We start from the raw sequence: 23,918 nt of genomic DNA on the forward strand, positions 1-23,918 counted from the left end.
TTCATAAATTTTTGGACAAACGTAAAAAATCACCTAGCTTAAAGAGTGAAAAAGAAACAAAACTATAGCCAAGCTATGAAAAAACCACATCGATTATGTCACATCGTTGTTTACCTAGAATTTCAAAAGCGAAAACTATCCATTTTTCTAGATTGTGTTCAATGAAAAAAGAGTAAAGAGAAACAATAGTGGATAAGAAGAGATTGACGTTAGGATTATTGGGTTTTGTTGTCGGAGAAATCTTCTCAGTAAATCTAAGACTGACGGAGGAGCGTATGAAATGCAGCAAATGCAAGATTTTTTTTTTAGTGGTGAGAAATTGAGGATTTTATGTGAATGGAAAAGGAACTTAAACCATTAAGATTCTGCGGTTTAAAGAAAAGCTTGTACCGAACCATTTAAGATAAAAAAACGAAAATAATCACATACCGAATCTGTAAACCAAAAAAAAATATTAATGTGTTTATTAATTTTCCTTGTTATTGGTCAAACATAAAACTCTATTCTAGATGTATATTTATGTAAATTTAATAAGATCTACATCTTTTGGAAAGAAAAAAAAATAAGAATGAAATTTATGATTTTTTGTCTAAATGGTTGACCACAAATAAATTGGTTCGATGGATTTTATATGGTGAGTATCTAAAGAGATTTGTTTGAATACTAATAAATCTGGTATTTGTTTCAAGTGAAGACATGCAAAATGGAAAGTATGAAAATGTTATATAAAGTAAAGGGAAGTAGAGAGTTGATGCATGCAGTCCAGATTTAAAGTATTAGAACAGTAAGTAAAAAAAACTTCATCCTATTGGTCACAAGCAAATCACTATCCATCTAATGATTTGCTTTAAAACCAGTAGGATGAAGGTTTTTTTAGTTTAGTGTGCTAATACTTTAAACACAGATAATATATACTTCTTCTGTCTCACATAAATTGATGTTTTGACACTTTCACACATATTAAGAAAATTTTTAGTTTTTATTTGTAAATTAATTTATAATTACTTTTTGGTAGAGAGAGAAAATATAAATCAATAACAATTCAAAATTTTAAATATTTTTAACGATTACTTCTTGAAGTTTACAAAATATCAATCTTTGTGGGACAAAAAAGTATCCCAAAACATCAATCTTTGTGGGACAGAGGGAGTAGTATTTTGTTTAGTTGATAGATTTCATATATTAAGAGGTGATTTGGCAAATTAAGTGAAACAATTGTTGTTGAACGCAATTATTAGATTATAGTGGTGTGGTAACGCTGAATGTGTGACAGGTGTTGTAATTAAAATTTCATTAGATTACGATTCTTATCAAAAAGTCACAAAAAACTTAACATTTGTCGATGAACTGGATTCTTATCTTAATTTAAGAAATTATGTCCTAATTAATTTGAATATTTTCTATCTGATGATTGTTATTTTAAAATATTTAAGATTCTTAATTTGATCTTTTTCTAATTTAAACTTTTATATCCTTTTTATTTTACTTTTCAAAAATATAATTTAACAGGAAAACCAAACGAATAAAAATATTAATAAAGTGAAATTTTTCTTTGCTTAGAATGGGGAAATTTTTCTTTGCTTATAATGGGGACAAATTTCCACTTCTAATAAAGTGATATAACAAATTTCTTATTTCTTATTTTCATATATGCATCTGTAATAACTGAATTATAAGAGCCTTGAGAAGAATATGGTGGACATTCTAAAAGACTATCGTATGTAAATTCTCAATTCATGGTACAATCATGATTACAATTATATAACACACAGATGATGGGAGTTATAATTTAACCATATAACAAAGATTGATTGAGATAACCAATCGTACATCTTCTAAAACATATAAACAATTTTAACAAACTACAAAAAAGAGGCAACAGTTAAATCACGTCGCAGATTTTAGTAAAGACTCATATTTTAAAAAACGAGATAGACTGTACCTTAGTAGTACATATATATATAACTACATATGTTCACGGTGTCGGGGGTTCGAATCCCTCCTCGCCCACAACTAGCAACATGTTGATTACACACCGGAGGTTAGTAAGAACTGAGGGGCAATGCCCTCCTAACCTACGTAGTAACTGATCTTTTTAATACATAAACAGTGATTGTAATTTGTAAGAGAAACGTTTCCGTACAAACCAAAATATATTGTTTTAAGTTTAAAGTCAAAACAAATGCTTTCATAGCTCAGTTGGTTAGAGCACCCGTTTAGTAAGCGGGAGGTCTTGAGTTCAACTCTCAATGAAAGCATTATAATTATTTTTTTCCTTTCTTAACTGTATCATACCCCTCTCTGTTGACATAGCCCAGTCTACAGTTAATCTTAATCATCCCCCTCCACCGACTCTACTTATTTGTTTTGGATGTTTGACATGTATGTGTTGTACATGTTACTGTTGATTCGAACTTTTGTCATCGTCAGCCCGGTTCGTTGTGTTGATGTCATTAACTCATTCGGAACATATATGTTTGGAAGTTTTTGTAACAAGAATTCATTTCATACATATTTTGCTTGTATAGTTATATTTTATCCGAAATATGTGAGTACTTTGTACTTTTGTAGTATTATCAAATTCAAAGTATTGATTTAGTTTTAAATACGAATATCAGAATTCGCTTAAATATTATTGTAGTTCATTCATATATACATGCAAACAAACAAACTGGATCAATATTTGTTGGATACTTGAACAACCCACTCAAAAACATAATCCAATCAAAGTGACAATATATAACTTATTCTATAACATCTTGGAAACTAGAATAAAGAATAATACTAGTAAGATGGGAAGAGTCAGGCTTTCGTTTGAAGCTAGTTTCGACTTACGAGTAAAACAATCTATTCAATGTTCTCTTTTAGTTCAGACAAAGCTTCCACGTGCTTTGACTTGTATAATAATGTTTCTGAATGGCTTTGATCGTCTGCGGCTCACCCCTTCGACTAGACTCGTATGTTTTTGTAAAAAAACATAATCAACTCTTATTACTGTTAAGCCCTTCAGCAAAAGAATTATTACTATGATTGCTGGATTGATACATATTTTGTTCGTAAGATTGGAGAAGTTAGGAAATATTCACCGAAAATGTTTATGGTGCGTGATGGGTTGAGTGCGTACCAGTAGAAGATTGAGAAATTGAGATAGTGGAATGACCAAACAACACAACACGCAGTTATATCATTTTCGAACTCTTCCACTGGAGGATGTCCACTATGCAACATGAGCATACAATATACATATACTGTAGTTACATACAGTAATTGCTACCCTTTTTTCAGGTGTTAAATGCTGTAGTATTTCGTTTTAATGACACTTTGAATCAAAGACATAAACATATTTAATTCTTTTTTTCTTGAAAAAACAAGACATAATAAATAACAGTACCATATGTGTATGTTATAATGAAATCTGAATTATTGTATGTTGGAAAAATTATTCATACAAACTAAAGAAATTGCCTCAATAGTAACCCAATAACAAATATGATGGGACTTGTGTAGAAACTGTAGAAGCTTCCCTGACACGATGTGGTAAAATTTGAACGGTTGAAATCAGTGATGGCCATGGCCTCATACTCCATGTAGAATTGTGATAGTACAAGAGAACGGTGACGCTATAAAAAAATCATAAACGATAATGCTATAAACATGTATAATTGAATTATAATTGATCGAATAGTCTAGTATTATATATATATATATATATATATATATTCTTGGGTAAATCAAGAAGTAAAATAAATAAAAATCTGTATTAAAAATAAATTAAAAAACAAACAATTAAACGGTCAACATTCGCTCTGTTTTCGCTTCCAAATAAACAAACCAATGATAATTTTTTTTTGTCAACCATAATTCTTTTTCTTTCTCAAAAAAGAAATATATATATATATATATATATATATATATAGGAAAAAAGATAGTGAGCTCTGAAATATATGACTACACATATCAATTTTAAAAATGTATAGCTAACTACACGAAGTAAATGTATTTCATGACCACATGTACTAACTATACGATGGTATGTGCTTAACATCACGATCATTTTTATTTTAGTACATTATTTGTCAGAATCTGGCGTTGACTAGATATGTCCTGTGTTGACCAGCAAATTTTTTTTTTTAATATTAGAAACAAAAGTATTAAAATTGTTTTGTTGAATCATTTATGGTTAAAAAAACATATATATATATATCCAATATAAAGATATATTATATATGTTTAATGCATTAATCTTATAATAGTTAGTTTTTTTTTAAAAGTTCAAAACTTAAATAAAACTGAAAATAAATCATTAACAGTTTTTAAGATATTGAAACTTAAACTAAAACCAGAAAAATTATGTTATAATAAATAAAATATGGACAGTATTTACTTAACATTGCAATTCTTTGGTAAATCAACATATATCTTTCTGAATACTAATTACTTTAGAATATTATAGCATTTTAATTTGTTTGATGTATATTATACAGTTTTATATTGTTTGTTTGTTGTATTTGCATCATTATTTTGTGAAATATTTTAAAATAATTATAATATTGTAATTGTGAGAAAATAAAATTTATTAATTTTATCAACCACATAAATTTAGTTTTACTAGTCCACCGATGTGGAACATTAAAACACACATTGTTTTCTTTATAAATTGAGTAATAGATCTTCATGTTTAAAAATTCAAATCACAACATATACATCACAAATTATAAGGTTAGTTTCAAATTTGTACTTCTCAATTAATATAGTAGGATATGTGGTAAAATAAAAGTTTTAATATCTGAAAAATTTATCAATGATTTTTAGTTTATTTAAAGTTAAGTTTTACAATTGATAAAAACTATTATAAGATTAATTGCATTAACAAATGTAAAATATATCTTTATAATGAAAATAGATATTTTGTTAATTAATAAAATCCAGAAATTATTCTATAAGAGAGTTTTATTTTTTTTGTTTCCAATACTATAATAAAATTTTAAAAATTAAAAATTTGTCGGTCAACATCGGTCAACGCCGGTCAAACATGGTCAATATCAGATTCTGACAAATAACATATCGGAATAAAATGATCGTGATGTTGAGCACATGTAATCATATAGTTGGTATATGTGACCATGCAATACATTTACTTGGTGTAGTTGATAATACATTTTTAAAATTGGGATGTGTGAACATCTTTGTTCCATATATATATATATTTCACACTCTCCTCTCTTTCTCTTTGCTTGGGGCTGATGCAAACGTAGGTTTAAGCTTAAAGAACTGATCGGAGATTTAACAAACAATGGCGAAATGTCACCGGAACAATATCGGATCTCTCATTCTTGACCGTGCTCCTTCCACTTCTTCTTCTACTAATACTTCCGGCAACCATTTCCGTCTCTGGAGCACCTTCTCTAGATCCAAGTTCCGTAGGAAGATCGTCGACGCCGTCAGTTGCGGTGGTAGCTCACGTTACCGTCACGAGCTACGACAAGAAGAGGACGATAAGGAAAGCTACGTGACGGTGACGGCGACGGCGAAGGCGAAGTCAACGAAAGCGAATACGATAGGTGCTGCGTTGAACGGCGTAGCGTTCGAGGAGAGATCGAAGAAGCTTTGTGATCTGTTGAATCTAGCTGAGGTCGAAGCTGATGTCGAGACGAAGAATAAAGAGGAAGCGCTTGAGGTGTTGAAGCGCGTGGTCAGAGAGTTACAATCTTCTGCTGCTGCTGCGGCGGCGCGTGGAGATGATGAGGAAGACGGTGGAGATTTTCAGAAGAAGCTAGCGGCGGCGAGTGAGGTGCGGTTGTTGGCTAAGGAAGACTCGGAGGCGAGAGTTACGCTGGCTATGCTCGGTGCGATTCCGCCGTTGGTTAGTATGATCGACGACTCGCGAATCGTAGATGCTCAGATCGCTTCGCTTTACGCTCTGCTCAATCTTGGGATTGGTAACGACGCGTAAGTCTCTCTCTCTCACTTCCATTGTCATTGTTCTTGTTTCTGTTTTTGTTTGTTCTGTCTGAATCTTTTCTTCTTTGTTTGTTTGTTTTGGTGAAATAATTTCTCTGTTTGTCTGCCAAAACTGAATTGGATTCATCTGTTAAGTCCCTTTCCATGCTTTTTTCTTTTTCTTTATTTTTTTGTTATCTATCTATCTTTGAGTCTTGACTCTGGACTCTGGAGTGAGTATGAAGTATGGAACAATGTGCATAACTAGGAAGCATTTATTTCAATCTTTTTACCCATTTTTAGACGTTCCCTGACTCGGAAGATACCTCCACTTTTTTGCAGGAACAAAGCAGCCATTGTTAAAGCAGGAGCTGTTCACAAAATGCTGAAGCTAATTGAGTCTCCAAACACACCTGATCAAGAGATTGCAGAAGCTGTGGTCGCCAATTTTCTCGGATTAAGTGCTTTGGATTCAAACAAACCGATCATTGGTTCTTCTGGAGCGGTTATCTTCCTGGTGAAAACTCTCCGGAATTTGGATGAAACAAGCAGCTCACAAGCGAGAGAAGATGCCCTGAGAGCTCTCTACAACCTCTCAATCTATCAACCAAACGTTTCGTTCATCCTCGAAACAGATTTGATCACGTATCTCTTGAACACATTGGGAGATATGGAAGTGAGCGAGAGGATTCTTGCCATCTTGAGCAATCTTGTGGCAGTTCCAGAAGGAAGAAAAGCAATAAGTCTAGTGTGCGACGCATTCCCGGTTTTGGTTGATGTACTGAACTGGACCGACTCACCTGGATGCCAAGAAAAGGCGACTTACATACTAATGTTGATGGCTCACAAGGGATACGGAGATCGACAAATCATGATTGAGGCGGGTATCGAATCAGCGTTGCTCGAGTTAACCCTTTTAGGAAGTGCATTGGCACAAAAGAGAGCCTCAAGATTACTAGAATGTCTTAGAGTAGACAAAGGGAAGCAAGTCTTGGATAGTACCGGATCATGCGGAGCCTTGTCTGCACCGATATATGGGACCAGAGACAATGGTTTGAACCACGAGGAAAGCGATTTGATGATGAGCGAAGAGAGGAAAGCCGTGAAGCAGTTAGTGCAACAGAGTTTACAGAGCAATATGAAGAGAATCGTGAAGAGAGCTAACTTGCCACAAGACTTTGTTCCTTCAGAGCATTTCAAGTCACTTAGTTTGAGCTCCACTTCAAAGAGCCTCCCCTTTTGAAAAAAATGTAAGTCGTCGTCATTAGTCATATCTAAAAACTATATTAAGATTAAAGTAAGTGAGGTTGTCACATTGATAAGTTTGTTAACTTCCTTCCCAAGGCTTTATTGATTTGATGCTCTCTCTCACTCACTGACAGTGGCATGATATGTAAATTAGGATAGGGTTAGGGGGCATTGACTTAGTCTCTCACATGCACTTCACCCAGTTTCTTACACTACCTCGAGACCCCACCCACATAGCCCAAATCTTAAGATTACCAAATTGCCCCCATCTTCCTTAACTAAAGTGTCGGTCATTTTCTTCCTTTCAAACTTCAAAGTATGGCTTGGTCCACTCTTGCTTTTGCTTTTATTGTTTTGTATTTGATTTTAAATCGCTCTCTCTGAAAAATATATTTTCCCAAATAGAGAGTTTTGGAATCTTTTGAGACATTATTTTATGGTCGTCTCTCAAATGCTCCATAAAATAGAGAGTATAGGCCTGAATAAACAATGTGGCGGCGTGGAGTAAATTGGATCTGTCGATCTAACTATATTTGTTTGTTAGTATTGTTTTGTTTTGTAGCGAAGATGTTACTCAATTTCATTTTTAATGAATATAGAAGTATAATCGAGCATCACGTCTTGTAGGTGTCATCATTATGCATTTCTACAAAAAACTGAAGGCAGATAAAAATAGAGAGAAAGACACCTATGAGCTGATTTAACAAGAGGAAATAAAAACAAAGAAAGAGTGTTGTTGCTTCGACAGATCTCATCAGTTTCTGAGGTATGCGACAAATGTGTACAGACACAATCTAATATAATGCATAGTACTCAAGGTACGATGTGTCGTTGTGTTGTTCATGTGGAGTTACTTTTTTTTTCTTTTCTTTTTTTTGTTTGGTTAGTTGTTAAAAGTAAAAACCCCACTAGGTCTACTAGGCTTAGTGTGAAAGGTGTTTTATAAAGTTATGGACTTTGTTAGCTTTTACTTCAACAAGTTTTATCAGCTTTTCTATTCTTATTATATGGTGTAAATATCTTTTTTTTTGGGTTGTTGTTGGCTTATTGAGCATTAATCCTCATTAAAAACTTGAGTATATGTTTATAAATTTTTACCATTTGACTGCTTATACTATCATTCTTGATGTGTACCTTGTAAAAACCCTACAAATTTCTTAAGATGGTCCAAATTTGAAAAAGTACACATCTAAATAATTAATAACATAAATTGAATGTGGGAGAGACATGTGGGAGTGTGACTGCTTTCATTAAAGGCTGTCGACTCGATGTAGTTTGATATTACCTCTGTCTCACATAGTTAGATGTTTAGAATTTTATACATATATTAAGATAAAGGGAATATATGATTAATTTTGTTTTTTTTTTATGATTTTTTTATTTTATTTATAACTTCTCATGATTTATTTTTCTGATACTTTTTCACTTTTCTACTTTCCCACTCCATACACTCTACAACATCAGAATTATTAAAACAAAAATATATTAAAAATATTCAGAACATCAATATTTGAGAAACAAATATTATTCTCTAAAACATCAAACCATGTGAGACAAAAGAAGTATGATTTAGTGTTACGGAGAACACTATTCTTCATCTACTAATTCTATGATTTAGAGCTGCACTAAGGCACTAGCTGTCTATGTGTGTGGACAACATAGTTATCTATTGCCGTTTCATTTTCCAATAACAAATATACTTTGGTAAGTGGTAACACAAAACATACCATCAAAAACAAACTGTAAAATATATGAAAGCCACTTGAACTAAATAACTTATAGTAGTATAATGGCATAAACAATTTGATTTTGGTCACTAAATGATGTTGATTTTATGAATGATCACATTCTGCAAAATCGTCTAAGGTGTAGTCAACACAATGCGGTCTAAGAACCTGATACAATGCCTGACAATTTGACTAAGTATAAATTATTAGAGGGGTGTTGAGGACGATGCGGTTGGTACATCAAATAATCCTCTCATTCACACTCAAGAGATTGGTTCGATCTGAAACGAGTCTAAGTCTCTGTAGCTGCTTAAACTTGTCGCTATCTTCTTCCGTGGGAATGCGAACTCATGCAAATTATTCCCCAAGAAAAATGTGGTCTTCACTCACACCGACACGGGCTACTAGTACTAGTACTACCAATGCTTATAAAGTTATAATACTCTTTCTATCAATGCTTATAATTTGGTAAAAATATACATGTGATGTTTTATAAGAAAACTGTAAGATAAATTTTCCTGTTACAAGAAACTTGCTTAGAGGGAATTGCTATAAGGTTACACTAGAAATTAGCTCATTTTTTGAAAAAATAAAATGATAACAATATTCTCATATTACCCATTTTTTTAGGTACTTTTTGAGTGAGTATATTTGCGCCGTTGCGCGTACGACGAGTGAGAGCGGAGGTAACGATGAAGTAATTAGCATTGTCGAAGTGAATCTTCTACCTACTAAATTGTCACTTGCAATTTTGCACACTGGAAGTCGACCTTCTTGTGGGCTTCGGACAATGGCAGTGAATCTTACTTCGGCCTATCTTTGGATCAGCCCATTAGCTTTTCCTATGGTTTCTGAGCAGCTTAACTATTGGGCTGACACGCTCAAGGTCTGGACCAAGTGTTTAAAGTGTTAGTCCTACAAAACTCAAAAATTATTGTGTTTTTTTCTATAGTTGTTTATTGTTTAAGAAAAGTAGTTTTGTTTTTAAAACAACAATGTTAGTAATGAATGTTATACATTATTCATATTTTGAAATCACTATTTTTGTTGTTTAAAGTATTCGTCAAATTTTGGGAAATGATTTACTATATTATCACGAACGTATTAAACATATAATTAAAAAGAAAAAGAGATTAGTTTACAAAACTTAACTCTTACCATATTATTACTGATCATTTTATATGAATTTCATTTAGTTTAGTTTTTTTTTTCCGCTATTTGATCACTTGGCTAATTTAATTTAACTTTGATATCTTTTACTATATATAACGAGCATTTTAAACATACGAAAGCGATCAATTTACTAAATTTAATTTTTGACATTTATTAGCATCTTACGAAAAAATTATTCGGTGCAGTTTTTTCCGTTATTTGATCACTTGGCTATTTAGTTTAACTTTGAAATCTTTTACTATATATTGCGAGTATTTTAAACATATGAAAGCAATCAATTTACTAAATTTAATTAGCATTTTATAGAAAAATTTATTCGGTGCAGTTTTTTCCGTTATTTTATCACTCTATTTTTACTATATAATTACTCACTTGTTACACATATAACTTAGAAAGTGATTATATTACTAAATTGAATTTTTAGCATGTATCAGTATTTTACAAAAATAAATATTCAGTTTGGTTCATTTTGTTATTAAATCACCGGACTATATTATTTAATTTGAAATATTTTAATTTTACCAAACTTATGTTGAAGCAAATATGAATAGCCATATAGTTTCTCCCACTTTGCCAATGGACATTAAAAAAAAATCAGTTTCTTTTTAAAAATTGTATATATACTTCCAAAGACAGTATTGATATGAAACATTGAACATATTATCTGGTCAAAAACAATCTATCATATATATAGAATATAATACAATAAAAGTGACAACATTATATTACAAAAACAATCCTGCCAAATTGTAAAATAATTTGGATAAATTGTCTATTGAAATTATATTTTCTATACCCGTAAAACATTTCTCTTTATTAAAAAACAAAAAAAAAAAGAAGAAAGAAATCTTTTAACTATTATTTGATCCCATCTCATCCTGAAGCGGTTCAACCGGTCATGTTTTTTTTTTTTTTTCGAATGCGTCTCGTGATTTTTCTATATTTTGGTTGATAAAACGAACGGCACAAATTTCTCCAATAAATTAAAAAAAAAAAAAAAAAAATCGGATTCGAAAGTGAGGAAATTAAATAACCAGAGTTTATAATCTAAGGTGAAATCCGCACTAAAGGTAAAAGATCGCAAATACTGGATTCCCCTTTATTTTTGGATTCCATTTTTTTTTTTTTTTAAGTATATAAAAACGAGAAGAAACAAACACATCGTCAAAAAGACGACCAACCAAACCGTACATCAAAATTTAATACTTCCAATTTTTTTTTTTTTTTTTTTTTTTTTTTTTTTTTTTTTTAATCTTTAACGGCGCTTAAGGCCTCTCTCGCGTCTTGAAAACAATTTTTTTTTTTTTTTTTAAGTGTAAACTGTTAAGATTGAGAGAGAGAGAGAGAGAGAGAACAAAAGAGAGAAGAGAAAACCCTAGCGTGTTCTTCAGTGACTGTGGGGGGAGAGATTTCTCGTTATTTCTCCGCCAAATCCAGCTTTCTCATCTGTGGAATCGACGGTGGCTTTAGCTTATTCACGCTGAGGAGTCCTCTCTGTGTGTGTTTCCTGAATCTAGGGTTTGTAGAGATCTAATTCGTAGATACGCATCCCGAATCGAAACGAGAGAGAGAAGAGAAACTAAGGAGAGGGGAGTCATGTCTGATTCTGATAAAGAGGTCGAGAATCAGATTCTTGAAGCTGGTGTTAAGCTTCTTGACCCACCTTCTTCTGTCGATGAGCTTCTTTCTCTCCTTGACGTGAGCTCTCTCCTCTTCTTCTTTTTTTCTTTTTCTGTGTGTTTCTCTTGGTGTTCTTCTTCGGATTCGTGGCAATGCTAAGTGTGTGCATGTGTTTTAGTGTGGATTTCTTGATTTGGATTTTACTAGTGCCTCCTGCTTCGTTTCTCCTTTTTGCTGTTTCCTTCAATTTTGCTCTGTGAATCTCCCTACACAATGCTCTATTCCTGCATTTGAAATCTTGTTTACGGTGATTTTTCTCAGTTTTTGATAAAATTTAGATGTGCCCTCATTCCATCTGCGTTTATTGAGCATGCATCTAGTTAGGATGTGATTGTTATTGAATTCTGCTTTACATAGACTGCCTGAACAATTCTGCTCTTGCCAATGTATTTTTTTTTTATACTGAATTGGTTTCATCTTCCAAGGATGTGTGGTTTAAATATGAGTCAGGGGGGTTAGTTTGTTTGGTATTGTTATGTTTGATATCAGGTATTCTTAGATGTTAAGCAATTGTGTGAATCAACCTGTACTAGAAGAATGATGAAGTTTAAGTTTCTCCATAGCTTCTTTGTTCTTTTTATATCTTTAACCCAGTTTCAAGTGTGTGGTGGGGATGTTGTGATTTTGGAGTTTGTTGATCCTTATATACTTTTTGCTGCAGAAACTTTTCCTATGCCTAGCGGAGGTTGAACAGTCACCTCCTGACTCAATGCAGAATGCACTCTCTCCATTGATGAAAGCGTTAGTCGGTGGAAAACTCTTCAAGCATTCTGACGTTGAAGTGAAAGTTGCAGTCGCTGCCTGCATCAGTGAGATTACTAGAATAACTGCTCCCGAGGCTCCTTACGATGATGAACAGATGAAGGTATCTTATTGTTTGGTATTCTTTTCTTGGAGGAAAATGGCCATTATGCCAGTTGGTCACTGACTCTTTGCTTCAATTCATGCACAGGAAGTATTCAAGTTAATTGTATCATCATTTGAAGATCTAGTTGACAAATCCAGCCGTTCCTATCCCAAAAGGATCTCAATCCTTGAAACTGTGGCTAAGGTCAGATCATGTGTTGTGATGTTGGATCTTGAGTGTGATGCACTTCTTATTGAGATGTTCCAGCATTTCCTCAAGGGTATAAGGTACAAGCTAATATATTCATTAAGCTAATTTCCATAGAGTACACATACATGGAATTGATGTCTACTTGTTTGTTCCCTGTCGTTCCTTATGTCACAATTGATTCATGGATGTTGTTTTTCTCTGTCAATATCATTTTCAATCATTTCGTTCTGCCTATCCATGGACTAAGATGTGCTACTTTACTTTATGTACTTGTAATATAGTTCACATTTCACAACTTTTCTATTGTGTGTTGCTTATGTTTGCTTGTACAATATCCAAAAATAATTTTTGCCTGATGTTAAGTTTGTTTTCCTTTTCAGGGACCATCATTCAGGGAATGTATTTTCATCTATGGAGAACATTATGACCCTCGTTTTAGAGGAAAGCGAGGATATACCTTCAGAGATGCTGTCACCAATTCTTTATTATGTTAAAAAGGATGATGAGGTAATACATGGATGGTCGTAATGATTTTATATCAGCAACCAATGCTCTTTCGTAACTCTTTTAACTTTTCATCACTCACCAGGTTTCTCAAGTATCACGGAGGTTGGCAGAAAAAGTTCTCAGTAACTGTGCTAGCAAGCTCAAAACGTATCTGACTCAAGCAGTGAAATCGTCGGGTGTCCCTTTAGATAAGTATAGTAACATAGTGGCTTCGATATGTGAAGGGACATTCAGTGCTTTGCAGCAGGACCAAGCTGTTGCGAATGAAAAAGAAGTAAGCCTTTAGTTTTCACTTGTTTTCTTGTCACACTGCCTCAACTTTTGGTGAATATGCAAATCTTCCAATTACATTAGCTCTTATATTTGTTTTTCCTCTCCAGGATAGTCAAGGTCATATAACAAGGGAAGCGGAAGTAGAGGCATGTTTCTTTTTTCTTAAGTTCGTTTATTTGTATAATAAATATAGATGTCATTCCTCGTTTCGTTTAAGTGGATTGTTAATTGATTTTGATGTTCCAATCAAAACAGGATAAACAGAAGGCAGCAGATATTTGTACCCCTGAGCGAATTGATGCACCTAAGGATGAATCTAGTAAGTCTGGAGTTAGCAATGGTGTGGCGCAACAGAATGATTCTTCCATTGATACTGATTCCACAAAGAAGCAAGACAATACGGGTGCCAAAGATGAGCCCCAACAACTTGATAATCCTAGCAACACTGACTTGGATAAAACTTCTGAAGAGAAGACTGACGTTGAACATCAAATTAAGGAAAAAGAAAACCAATCCAGTCCTGTCAAACAGGCGGATTCATCAAGAAGTTCAGATATCAAAGAGGAGACTGAACCTGCAGCACTCCTGGACAGCAAGGATGTGTTAACTTCGCCCCCTGATGATTCATCTGTGAATGCAGCCACTCCTTCTGAGAATGAGAAGAAAACAAGCGTGCAGCCTTCACCATCTAAGACATCAGCAGATGAAACTACCAATGCCAGTTCTCCATCAAGGGCTGAGGATCGTCCTGAGCAAAGATGCCCTAAGAAGACTGCAAACCAGAAGGAAAAGGAGAGCTCAACAAAGGAGGTCAAACCTTCTGCTTCTATTGCTACCGAAGAAGCTTCGGAAAAACCAAACACTTCTGAGGCTCAAATGACGAAAAAGTCTGGAAAGAAGGTTGCTTCTTCAAGTAAAGCAAAGCCTACAATTCCTCCTTCAAAGAAAAGCACTACTGAGACAAAAGCAGCCAAGCAGTCAGAGAAAAAAGCAGTTGAGAGTGATAGTCCACAAGAATCCACAAAGCCAAAAGACGATAAGAAAAAGCCAGGACGTGGTAAAGCCATGGAAGAGGAGTCATTACACACTTCGTCTGGTGATAATGAAAAAGTGAGTAGTACCCTTACCTGTATTGATTCGACACATGTCTGACTTTCCTTTCCTTGTACTGTTACCAATACACTTCAATTGTGTTTCAGGCAGCTGTTTCCGCTGGAAATTCAGCCTTAAAGTCAAAGAAAGAAGCAAAGCAACCAGTAGAAGAAAGTCCTAGTACAAACACAAAGAGAAAACGAAGTCTAGAGAAAGGGAAGGTATGTTTTTTGTAATTTCACGTAGCAGCTTCATATTCTCTTCCAGTTGAAGATATTTTTCCTTGACCATCTATACGTTCCCTTCTGTTGTTTTATTCTTTAAATGTACCAGCCATGTGCTCTGTCCGAGTTTTTCTTGTAGATTTTTTTTCATGTTGAAACAATTTCTTTGCAGGCATCTGATCTACAAAACCATGATGAAAATTTAGTTGGGTCGAGGGTCAAAGTCTGGTGGCCTATGGATCAAGCGTAAGCATCTTGTGTTTTCTTCTTAGGAATTATATTTGATATACACAAAGGCAATTTACTTATCGTCTGTTTTATGTTTTTTCTATTAGAAAACTGAGTCTGGACTAACACCTTGGATAGTTCAATTTTTTTTTGTCCACGTTTCTAAATGAATTTTGGATTTTTACCGCAGGTATTATAAAGGTGTGGTCAATTCGTATGATTCTGCTAAGAAGAAACATCTGGTAAGCCGAACTTTATCTCTTTCCTTGATAATCATTTGATTGTGGTGAACAATTAGCCTATTGAATGCTCTCCGAAGCGGTACATATTTATTTCATTTGATTCAGGCCATTTTATTGTATTTTAATTGCTTTATGCTGTTGCCATGTTCGTTTTCAGGTTTGCTATGATGATGGCGATCAAGAAATCTTGAACTTAAAGAAACAGAAGTGGTATTTTCTGGATGAATCAGGATCGTCAGAGGTGAGGCATTGAAATTCATTCATCTCTGCCTTTTTTTTGTTTTTCGCATTGCTGTAACTTACACTTTCTGTCAGCAGGATGAAGAAGCTGCTGATCAGACGGATGAAGATAAAGAAGCCTCTACAGCGTATGTGTTACTTCTTTAGTTCTGTTGTTTATGTCGCACTGGAAGTTATATCTAGACGTGATGATCCATTTTATGAGATATTTGTTTGCCATCATGCAGGCCCCAGAAGAAGAAAGCTAAGACAGGCAAGCAATCAAAGATGGATTCATCAACGAAAAAGTATATGAAACTGAAAGCAAATAGTTGACAAGTGTTAAAGTATCCAAAATTTTTCTACTAATGAGTAATACTATGCTTCTGATGGTTCAGGGGTGGTGGAGCTGGATCAAGCAAGTCTAAAGCTGCTTCTGCTGCCAAGACTGGCAAGAAATCCCAGGATGACAAGAGAGAGAGCAAACCAAAGGATTCGAAGGAAGCTGACAGAGAAGAAGAGGATAGCTCTGAAGAGTCGAGCGAGGAAGAGGAAACCCCAAAAACCGTTGCTAAATCAGGAAGCAGCAAGCTGAAGAAAAATGTATCGAAATCTGGAAAATCGAAGGACCAAGGAGCCTCTGGGACATCCAAAGCTTCATCTAAGAAAAAGGAAGAGACGTCCAAGACTACAACAACTCCAAAATCCAAGTCAGGACCTGGAAAATCTGCACCGGCGAAAAGCAAAACAGGAAAGGGAAAAGCAAAGTCTACACCTGCCTCCAAAGCCAAGGAGAGCGATACAGAGTCAGAATCTGAAGAGAAGGCGCAAGAAACAGCAACTAAAGGGAAGTCGCAGGGAAGTCAGGCAAAGTCTGGTAAGAAGAGGAAGCGATGAGTGTCTGGCCTTTTGAGGAGAAGAAGGCTTGCGCTTTTTTTTCTTTTCAATCATGAGTATGTAATTTAAGGTGCAAATCTAAGCGTTGATGGTGTGTGGTGGTAATGGACTAATGGTGGGTTGGTGGTGGCCGTGAGAAAATGGTGAAGACTTGATATCGTCTTGGGCAGTAGAAGTGTAGAATTGTTTTAAAACAAGAAGCTTAGTGGTGGTTTTCTATTTACTTAGGTTTGGTATCAGCATTATGTAGTGTTAAGGTTGATACGTAAGGTGGCTTTTGTTATTTTTATTTTTATCTTTTATTTTTTTGACCCACGTTCATCTATGTTCTGCAGAGAATATATGGGTAGATAAATTCTAAACGCATTTCGACTGTTAGCAGTTCTCTCCCCAGACCATCATCATCATTGAAATTTGGATTTTATGTAGGTTGATAACAAGTTGATGTGTATTTGTGTTGTCGTTAGGAGCTGTGACTCTTTTCTTTTATGCTTAGTCAAGAAAACCGTTTTAATTCTTTGCCACTTTTGGCTATTTATTCGTTAACTATAATTTCTAAAGTCACTTATTAGGCCAAACATTTTGCCAAATAACTTTTGAGTTTTGATTAAACATTCTTTTTTTTTGGAGTAGTACTCTACCAAAGAATTGTTTCTCTAAGTTAAACAAAGACTTGAGAAAAGCATTGTATAAATGGTGGGCTTGCGAGATGCTTGGAGATTCCTGAAAGGATTAGTGTATGCTTTGTTTGCTTCCATATGTAAGGAATATTCCATTTACATTTAGTTTATTATATAGTCACACTCAAACATCGATGAAGGGTTTAACAAATTTCAAATCTATTAACAGCCTTGCAATAAGGATCTAGGGCCATCAGATCTGAGGTCTTCGGTGGGATTTTAAGTATTGTATTACGCATCAAAATTGCAAGTAATATACAGTACATTGTTTTGTTTTGTTTTTTTCAGGTAGAGGAAAAGAGACAAACTTCAGTATTAATTAGAACAAGATCTGGACATTAACAAGCGAAACATTAATGTTATGCTTGTAAAATCAGATTATAATTATAATATATGTAAGTGTAATAGATGGAGGTTCATTGGTGATGGGATACATGTGGTCCACGAACCAGGATCCAATATTCTTATTTCCCCCTTTCTATAGGCCGAGAGGAGAAATGAGTTTACTTTCTATCTGATCTATTTTTAAAACCATTTGCTCTTAATATTTTTATAGATAGAATTGAATACTACTCAATCATATGACTCACATCTCATATATAATTGATAATTTAAGCAAAAAATTTCGGCTAATTCCAAACATAACAATTTAGATATGTACTATACGGTCGGTATACGCCACTCCTATATACATGACTTCGCTTCGTTTTTTTATGTATGAAGAAAAAGTCAGGGCTGTTCAGATAGCATTATCTTTAATTCTTTATACATCTTTATTGGTGTAGTATATTAATAAGGAAAGAGTCGGAGTTATGTTCTGTGTCATCGGGAAGCAATGAATGTAGACAGTCCTTTTTGAGTGTTTGAATATATTCTTAGGTCAGAACACACAAAGCTCTTACCCTTTTTCACACTTCACGCGGTTCTTTTAACTTCACAAACTGTTTTTCTTTTACTTTTTGTATCAAATCCGAGAGTTTAACCTAATAGAGATATGAACCTTCGCACAATACTAGTCGAACTGATTCAGTGTTGGGGTAACAAAATATAGAATAAAAAACATTCATCCATATATTCGCAAGAGGATATATATGACAAGAAAAATGGTAAATATTTGTGACTTTAGCAGGTTTTAGTTTTATAATTTATTTGCTAGACAAAGTAGATAGCTAAACTTTATGCCAAGATTAGCTTCAGAACAAACAAAGATTTGGATAAAACATGGTTCCTCGCGGAACTTAAACATAGTATAAACTTAACTTATAAATAATTTTAATCTCCTCCCTAAACAATCTTCTAATCCCACTTTAATACCAATCTCATGACCAAAAAATTAGTTTATTACAACTAAGAAAGAAGAAAACATGAAAAAGAACTACTATTTACGCGAATATTGAAAACAAAAAAGCAGGACCATGAATGGGTTACACACAGGGTACTCCACATTTGTGGTCTTACAAGATCAGCATATAGATTCTTTAGCCATTCTTTTAGAACAAAATCTTCTTATGCGAGTATATGTTTTGGGGAAGCACCGTCTTTGCTTTATGGTACTAGTATTTTAAAATTTTATTAATAAATACATATTTTTTTCCTTCTAATTTTATGGGTGGGTGACAAATGATGATAACTATATTCTAGAAGTATTCAGCTTATGAGTTATTCCAGTTCACAAAAACTATATTCAATTCTCAGCATTTAGCATAACAAAAAACGATTCGGATCCGACACTTTTTCTTCTGGTATAATGTTGTTTCTTGATAAGATTGGGAACTCTAACTGTTGTAATGGTACTCCTTTGAAAATATATATAATCGGTATCGTTTTTAAAAAAAAAAAAAAAAAAAAAAAACGATTCGGTATATTTCAGAATAGAATTAACCGAGCGGAATAATTGGTAGATATACCCCACTCCCTAATTTCATTAACACGCGTCAAGCAGAATAAATAAACCCACAAAAGTTGTTTATCAACTAATTTTGTCATTACAAAAATTAAAAATCTAATGGTAAATAAAAAACGATTTAATTTGATGGATTTGTCCGTCCTAATCATTTATTATTATTTACATTCTTTGTTGATGGGTTGTGTTTTTGTCATGTAAATAAACTGAAAAAGTAAATAAATTTGTAAATGATAAATATAAAGCGGTCTAATATTCTGTTCTGACAGCTGTCACCATTCATACTCTTTATTTATATGTTGTATTTTTGTTGAATAAATAAACTGAAAAAATAATTAAATTTATAAATGGTAAATAAAAAACGATCTAATCCCTGATATATTTATTCATTCTGACTGCTGTCAATATTTCACACCCTTTGTTTATGTGCTGTGTTTTTAGCAAGTAAGTAAACTGAAAAAAGTAACTAATTATAATAATACGAGTATTAACTTTTATCTCTCCTTCCCATCGTGAAAGACCAAGATTCATTTCTATTCAAGAAAATTTCTTAGGCATAGGCTTGTCGTTGCCGTTTATAGTTATGAGATTGACCACTATAAACTGCAATGGGTACTGTTTACCAATCCGTTCCATTCAAATGTCTCTCTCTTCAGACATATGTCCCATTGCATGTAAGGGGGAGAAAAAGAGAGAGAAGGAAACAGACAAAAGCCAAAAAAAAACAGAGATAAGACTCTATCTTGAAGAGAGTGAGAGACAGAGAGAGATAAGGTTTTTTGTTTCCTTCTTTAACAGATTCGTCCTCTCCTTCTCTTCTCTTCTCTTCTCCTCTCCTCTCCTCTCCTCTAAATCTAAATCCTTCTCCCCGAATATCTCTCTTCTCCCTTTTGTTCTTTCTTTTTTGGTAATTTACTTTTATTTCTCCTCTCGATTTGGTCAAAACCCTAGATTTGTTTTCCAAAAGCATATCTATAAATGAATAACTTTCCTCTTCTCCTTCGATTATAAATATATATTCTCTCTCTGGTTTCTGCTTACCCTAAAGCGCCTCAGATCTAACTCAAAAGCTTCGAAGTCCCATCCGTTTCAAACATCTCTCATATGTTCGATCTCTAATCTCACTATTCGTGTCGGTAAGGTAAGAGGGTCACGAGTGAGTTTTGGGACAAATTTTAAAAGAGAAACGCATAAAAACTGACAGAAGAGAGTGAGCACACAAAGGCACTTTGCATGTCCGATGCTTTTGCTTCTCTTGCGTGCTCACTGCTCTATCTGTCAGATTCCGGCGCCGATTCGTTTCGGTCCGTTCACGTTTTCTTCTCCTAAATTGTGTTCCCATCTCTCTCTTGTGTTCTTTATCTCTCCAAAGGTAAGTAGATACGATCTTGATATCTATATGAAGCTTGTTCTTGGTTTGCCATCGATTTGGTTTCCAATTGCATGCGAGTTTGCTTTTTGTTTTTTTCCTTTGTTGAACTTTATATTTTATGAGATCATTAGTATCGAAACCTTAATCTATGAGTTTAAGGCGTGGTTAAGTGAGATTAACATGGGACCATTAACGTTAACCTAGTTTTTCCTTAGGCTGGTCCTAACTCTTTTGAATCTTCAACGTGTCTCGATCGAAGTAAATATTATATGGTTATCTTTTTCTCTCTTTCGTTTTTGGTTTCTCATTCGCACATTTAATCCGTGAAGTGGACTCTTGATATATTATTTGCTTCATGTGATCATATCTATATGTAGTAGTCATGGATCTTTCAATAGTACTGTTCACGATATTCAAATTGTTGTTGATTAGTCGTTTGTTGTACACAAATTATTATATTGTATGCTCTCGTACATTTTGATTCCATTTATATAATTATGTTTCTAATTTAGGCTATTATACATAGCTTAATGTGTTTGTACTACATATAGATGGTATCTAATTTATATATCATCAATTCCATGTGATCACGTTGTGAATCTTGCGAGAATATTCTTGTGGGTTTGTTTCTTCATTTAAGAACATGTTCTTTGATTTGCATCAATACTCAAAATGACTTAAAAAGATTAAAAAAAAAAATGGAGTGTTTTTCCACAACTTTCTAGTAATTTTAAACCTGATAAGTAATTTTAGATCTGTTAAGTAATTTTAGATCCAGGAAGCGATTTGTAGACCTATTTGTGAAGAAGGAATTGATAGTAATTTGAAGTGTTTCGTCACTAGTTTGCAAAGATGATTAAATTGTGATTCTTTTCTTACTTGAATGACTTTCAGTTTTTTTTTTTTTCCATTTTCTTATGCCTAAACACTCCAAAGTTTTCATTTTAATTATTTTATTTATATTTATGGCAGGTATAAAAGAAAATATTGGGATTTTGTTCAGTGAAGAGCTGATTAATAGCTGATTAATTTTCTATAATTCATTAAAACGTTTAACGTTTCATTACTGTGTTCTCTTTTTGTCATGTTTTTTCCTTTGTTCCCATTTTCCAGTGTTTTCAAACCAAAGAAGTCATATGGCACATTTAGGTATGTTCTTACTATCATTGGTCATATTTGGCCTTTTAGTTTCTTCAAGAGAAGGATAGTACTTTCTCGATACTTGTGAAAGGTGTCACCATTAACCAATTATTGGTAAACCTCAAGTAGGTTGAGGTTGAGCTTCTCAAATTAGTCTAAAATGATGAGTGAGATGGAAAATGTCTCATGACATCATAAGTAAATATGTAAATGGAATATGGTATGCAGAGCACTTATGTGTTGCATTACACTGATGTTACAAGATGTCACAAATTTTTTGTTTTTTTGCAGTTTATATTATGGGAAACTATGAGTCACATGGTGCAGATTTGTTGAGCTATGAAGGAAAAATCGAGGAGGCTTGAACATAAGTTTGGATGTAAGGTGTCATCAATCGTTCTGGTGTGAACAAGTACAATCCGTGAGTATACTCCATATGTAATTAATTATAACTTGGTTAGTTTCCAGATTGTACAATCGCTTAACAATTGTGTCTTGACTCTTGATTGTAGGGCTATTTTATGTTACGCCCGGGGTTGCGAGCGACCTTCTGATGATTTATCTGTTTATTCTGTTTAAAGTGTGGATTTTATAACGTATTTTTCGACGCAGCCCGATGAAAATATTGAAGCGAAGTTATTGAGATCAATGCTGCTTTTCCATAGCTTATTTATATTTTATATGATGCTGATTAAGAGTTTGTGTGCTTTGGTTAATCAATTAATTGTCGCGTGTGTCACATTTATGTGGTCATTTATGTGGTTGTTCTAGGTCAGAGTCGGGGAGTAAACAGTGTTTGACTTATTATATGGTTAGTAGGATCTGAATGGGATTATAGGTGTTTAAGTCCACTGGAGGAATACCATAATAATCAATTGGTCACATGTAATTGGAATTGAATTTTTGAATCGGGGATGTATCAAATTGGAATTGAAATTTAAATCCTGAATATGAACAAGCTAAGTGGAATGAATTGAGTATGTACCGATGTAAAGAAACGTTGTGTGATTGTGTCAAAAGGAAACATATCCTAGCAATTGGCTCTTCTTTGGTATGCCTCCTCATTGCTTTAGCTTTTTATATCTCTTAGTTAGTTGGAAGAAATAATATACTAGTATCAATTGATTATATGCAAATTAGCATTGCAGATCTCAAAGAGTGTAATTTTTAAGTTAAGCATATGTAATTAGAGTTTGCCGTACTCTCTAATCGGCCATTTCAGACAATACAAAAAGTCAAAGAAGGTTTTATCAATATCAGGATGAAATAACAAAGAAGTCAAAACATGTAAATTACATATTTTAATGGATCCTTCAAACTTTACCATAGAAAATATCTTCTCCTCTCGCTGCTTATCGTTTAGAAGTCTGACTTTGCCTTGTCAGTAACATGTAATAATATTAACTGATGTTTTTAGAAACCGATACAGGTGACTAATCCAAAATTAGCATTGTTTAATTTTTTGGCTTTCACCGACTAGTTCATGTGTGGCCAATCACTTATCACACTTTTTATACTATTATATTTGTTCCTAGCAGTCAAGCCAATGATGTCATTGTAAGGTTTTAAACGTATTTCAGATTCTTTGAGATTGTGAGTAAGATGTTTGGAAATTTCTTTTATTTCATGATAACGGATATACTATTAAAAATGCAGATATCCAAAATAGTCCAGCCCAAATTTTATGCTGGGCACATTAAAAAAACAAAAAAAAAAAACTTAGGAGCCAAAAATTAAACCAAGTCTCAATGAAGAAAGGTTAACTACGTATGAACCAATGGTCACCCGTACTAACCGTTTCTATCCACTTTATCACTGTCGTTTAAAAGGAGTAGGATCCTTGAAACGAGAGCCGGTTTAGGGCTGACATACCACATAACGTGTTTTAAAAAATATTTTGTGGTACTTAACCATTTAAATTAGGGAGCCAAATATCATATTAGAGGAGATTCACTACTTTCAAACACATTTTTCTGTTTGTATAATGTACTTCCGGTTTATACGTTAATTTACTTTGAAAAAAACGTTTTTTGTTAGTATCTTTTTTTTTTTTTTTTTTGGTCAAACGTTTTTTGTTAGTACTTAACCGGTTAACCCCATAAAAAGGGAGTATTTCAAACCTTTTAATATTTAGAAAATGGTTCTCTAGCTAAGCCTACACCATAGTCATTAGCCGATTGTTTGCTTTAATTTGCTATGTTTAACTTATAATTAAGTAATCACAGTGGCAAAATATATAGTTTAATAGCGAAACGAACTTTTCACGATTTGACTAAAACATATTTTTAGTTCGCGTGTAAATAAATGTGTGTTGTT

At 33.6% G+C, this 23,918-nt stretch overlaps 2 protein-coding genes, 1 long non-coding RNA gene and 1 other non-coding gene across 5 annotated transcripts; all 4 read left to right on the top strand.

Moving 5' to 3' along the window:
* The first annotated feature begins 2,184 nt into the window (after nt 1-2,184).
* On the top strand, nt 2,185-2,258 carry TRNAT-AGU (transfer RNA threonine (anticodon AGU)). The gene has a single exon. It is a non-coding gene; the product is annotated as a tRNA-Thr (tRNA).
* A 2,814-nt stretch (nt 2,259-5,072) lies between these two features.
* Nucleotides 5,073-8,308, top strand: LOC104721645 (U-box domain-containing protein 45-like). Its single transcript, XM_010439679.3, has 3 exons — nt 5,073-5,949; nt 6,283-7,190; nt 7,816-8,308. Exons 1-2 carry the CDS (start codon nt 5,294-5,296, stop codon nt 7,181-7,183), a joined length of 1,557 nt encoding a protein of 518 aa, XP_010437981.1. The 5' UTR covers nt 5,073-5,293; the 3' UTR covers nt 7,184-7,190; nt 7,816-8,308.
* A 2,992-nt stretch (nt 8,309-11,300) lies between these two features.
* LOC104721646 (sister chromatid cohesion protein PDS5 homolog C) lies at nt 11,301-16,885 on the top strand. Its single transcript, XM_010439681.3, has 14 exons — nt 11,301-11,786; nt 12,430-12,633; nt 12,721-12,902; nt 13,206-13,332; nt 13,415-13,606; nt 13,713-13,751; nt 13,861-14,715; nt 14,805-14,918; nt 15,094-15,167; nt 15,340-15,391; nt 15,549-15,632; nt 15,710-15,759; nt 15,859-15,918; nt 16,009-16,885. Exons 1-14 carry the CDS (start codon nt 11,685-11,687, stop codon nt 16,505-16,507), a joined length of 2,634 nt encoding a protein of 877 aa, XP_010437983.2. The 5' UTR covers nt 11,301-11,684; the 3' UTR covers nt 16,508-16,885.
* Nucleotides 16,886-19,619: 2,734 nt separating this feature from the next.
* On the top strand, nt 19,620-22,251 carry LOC147933623 (uncharacterized). Of its 2 annotated transcripts, none has more exons than XR_015571437.1 (3): nt 19,620-21,611; nt 21,894-22,023; nt 22,115-22,251. It is a non-coding gene; the product is annotated as an uncharacterized LOC147933623 (long non-coding RNA). The 2 variants fall into 2 exon arrangements; XR_015571438.1 differs by having other exon boundaries at nt 19,911-20,462.
* The last annotated feature ends 1,667 nt before the right edge of the window (nt 22,252-23,918 follow it).

The sequence above is a fragment of the Camelina sativa genome, chromosome 11 (assembly GCF_030686135.1).
Source record: "Camelina sativa cultivar CO46 ecotype springtype chromosome 11, ASM3068613v1".
Taxonomy (NCBI): domain Eukaryota; kingdom Viridiplantae; phylum Streptophyta; class Magnoliopsida; order Brassicales; family Brassicaceae; genus Camelina; species Camelina sativa.

What these genes read in the sequence shown, in the direction of transcription:
- LOC104721646 (XM_010439681.3), top strand. Translation starts at nt 11,685, where the DNA reads ATGTCTGATTCTGATAAAGAGGTCGAGAATCAGATTCTTGAAGCTGGT. An exon ending in AGCTTCTTTCTCTCCTTGAC is followed by an intron (nt 11,787 to 12,429) that starts GTGAGCTCTCTC and finishes TTTTTGCTGCAG; the next exon opens with AAACTTTTCCTATGCCTAGC. An exon ending in CTGTTGCGAATGAAAAAGAA is followed by an intron (nt 13,607 to 13,712) that starts GTAAGCCTTTAG and finishes TTTCCTCTCCAG; the next exon opens with GATAGTCAAGGTCATATAAC.
- LOC104721645 (XM_010439679.3), top strand. Translation starts at nt 5,294, where the DNA reads ATGGCGAAATGTCACCGGAACAATATCGGATCTCTCATTCTTGACCGT. An exon ending in CTTGGGATTGGTAACGACGC is followed by an intron (nt 5,950 to 6,282) that starts GTAAGTCTCTCT and finishes ACTTTTTTGCAG; the next exon opens with GAACAAAGCAGCCATTGTTA.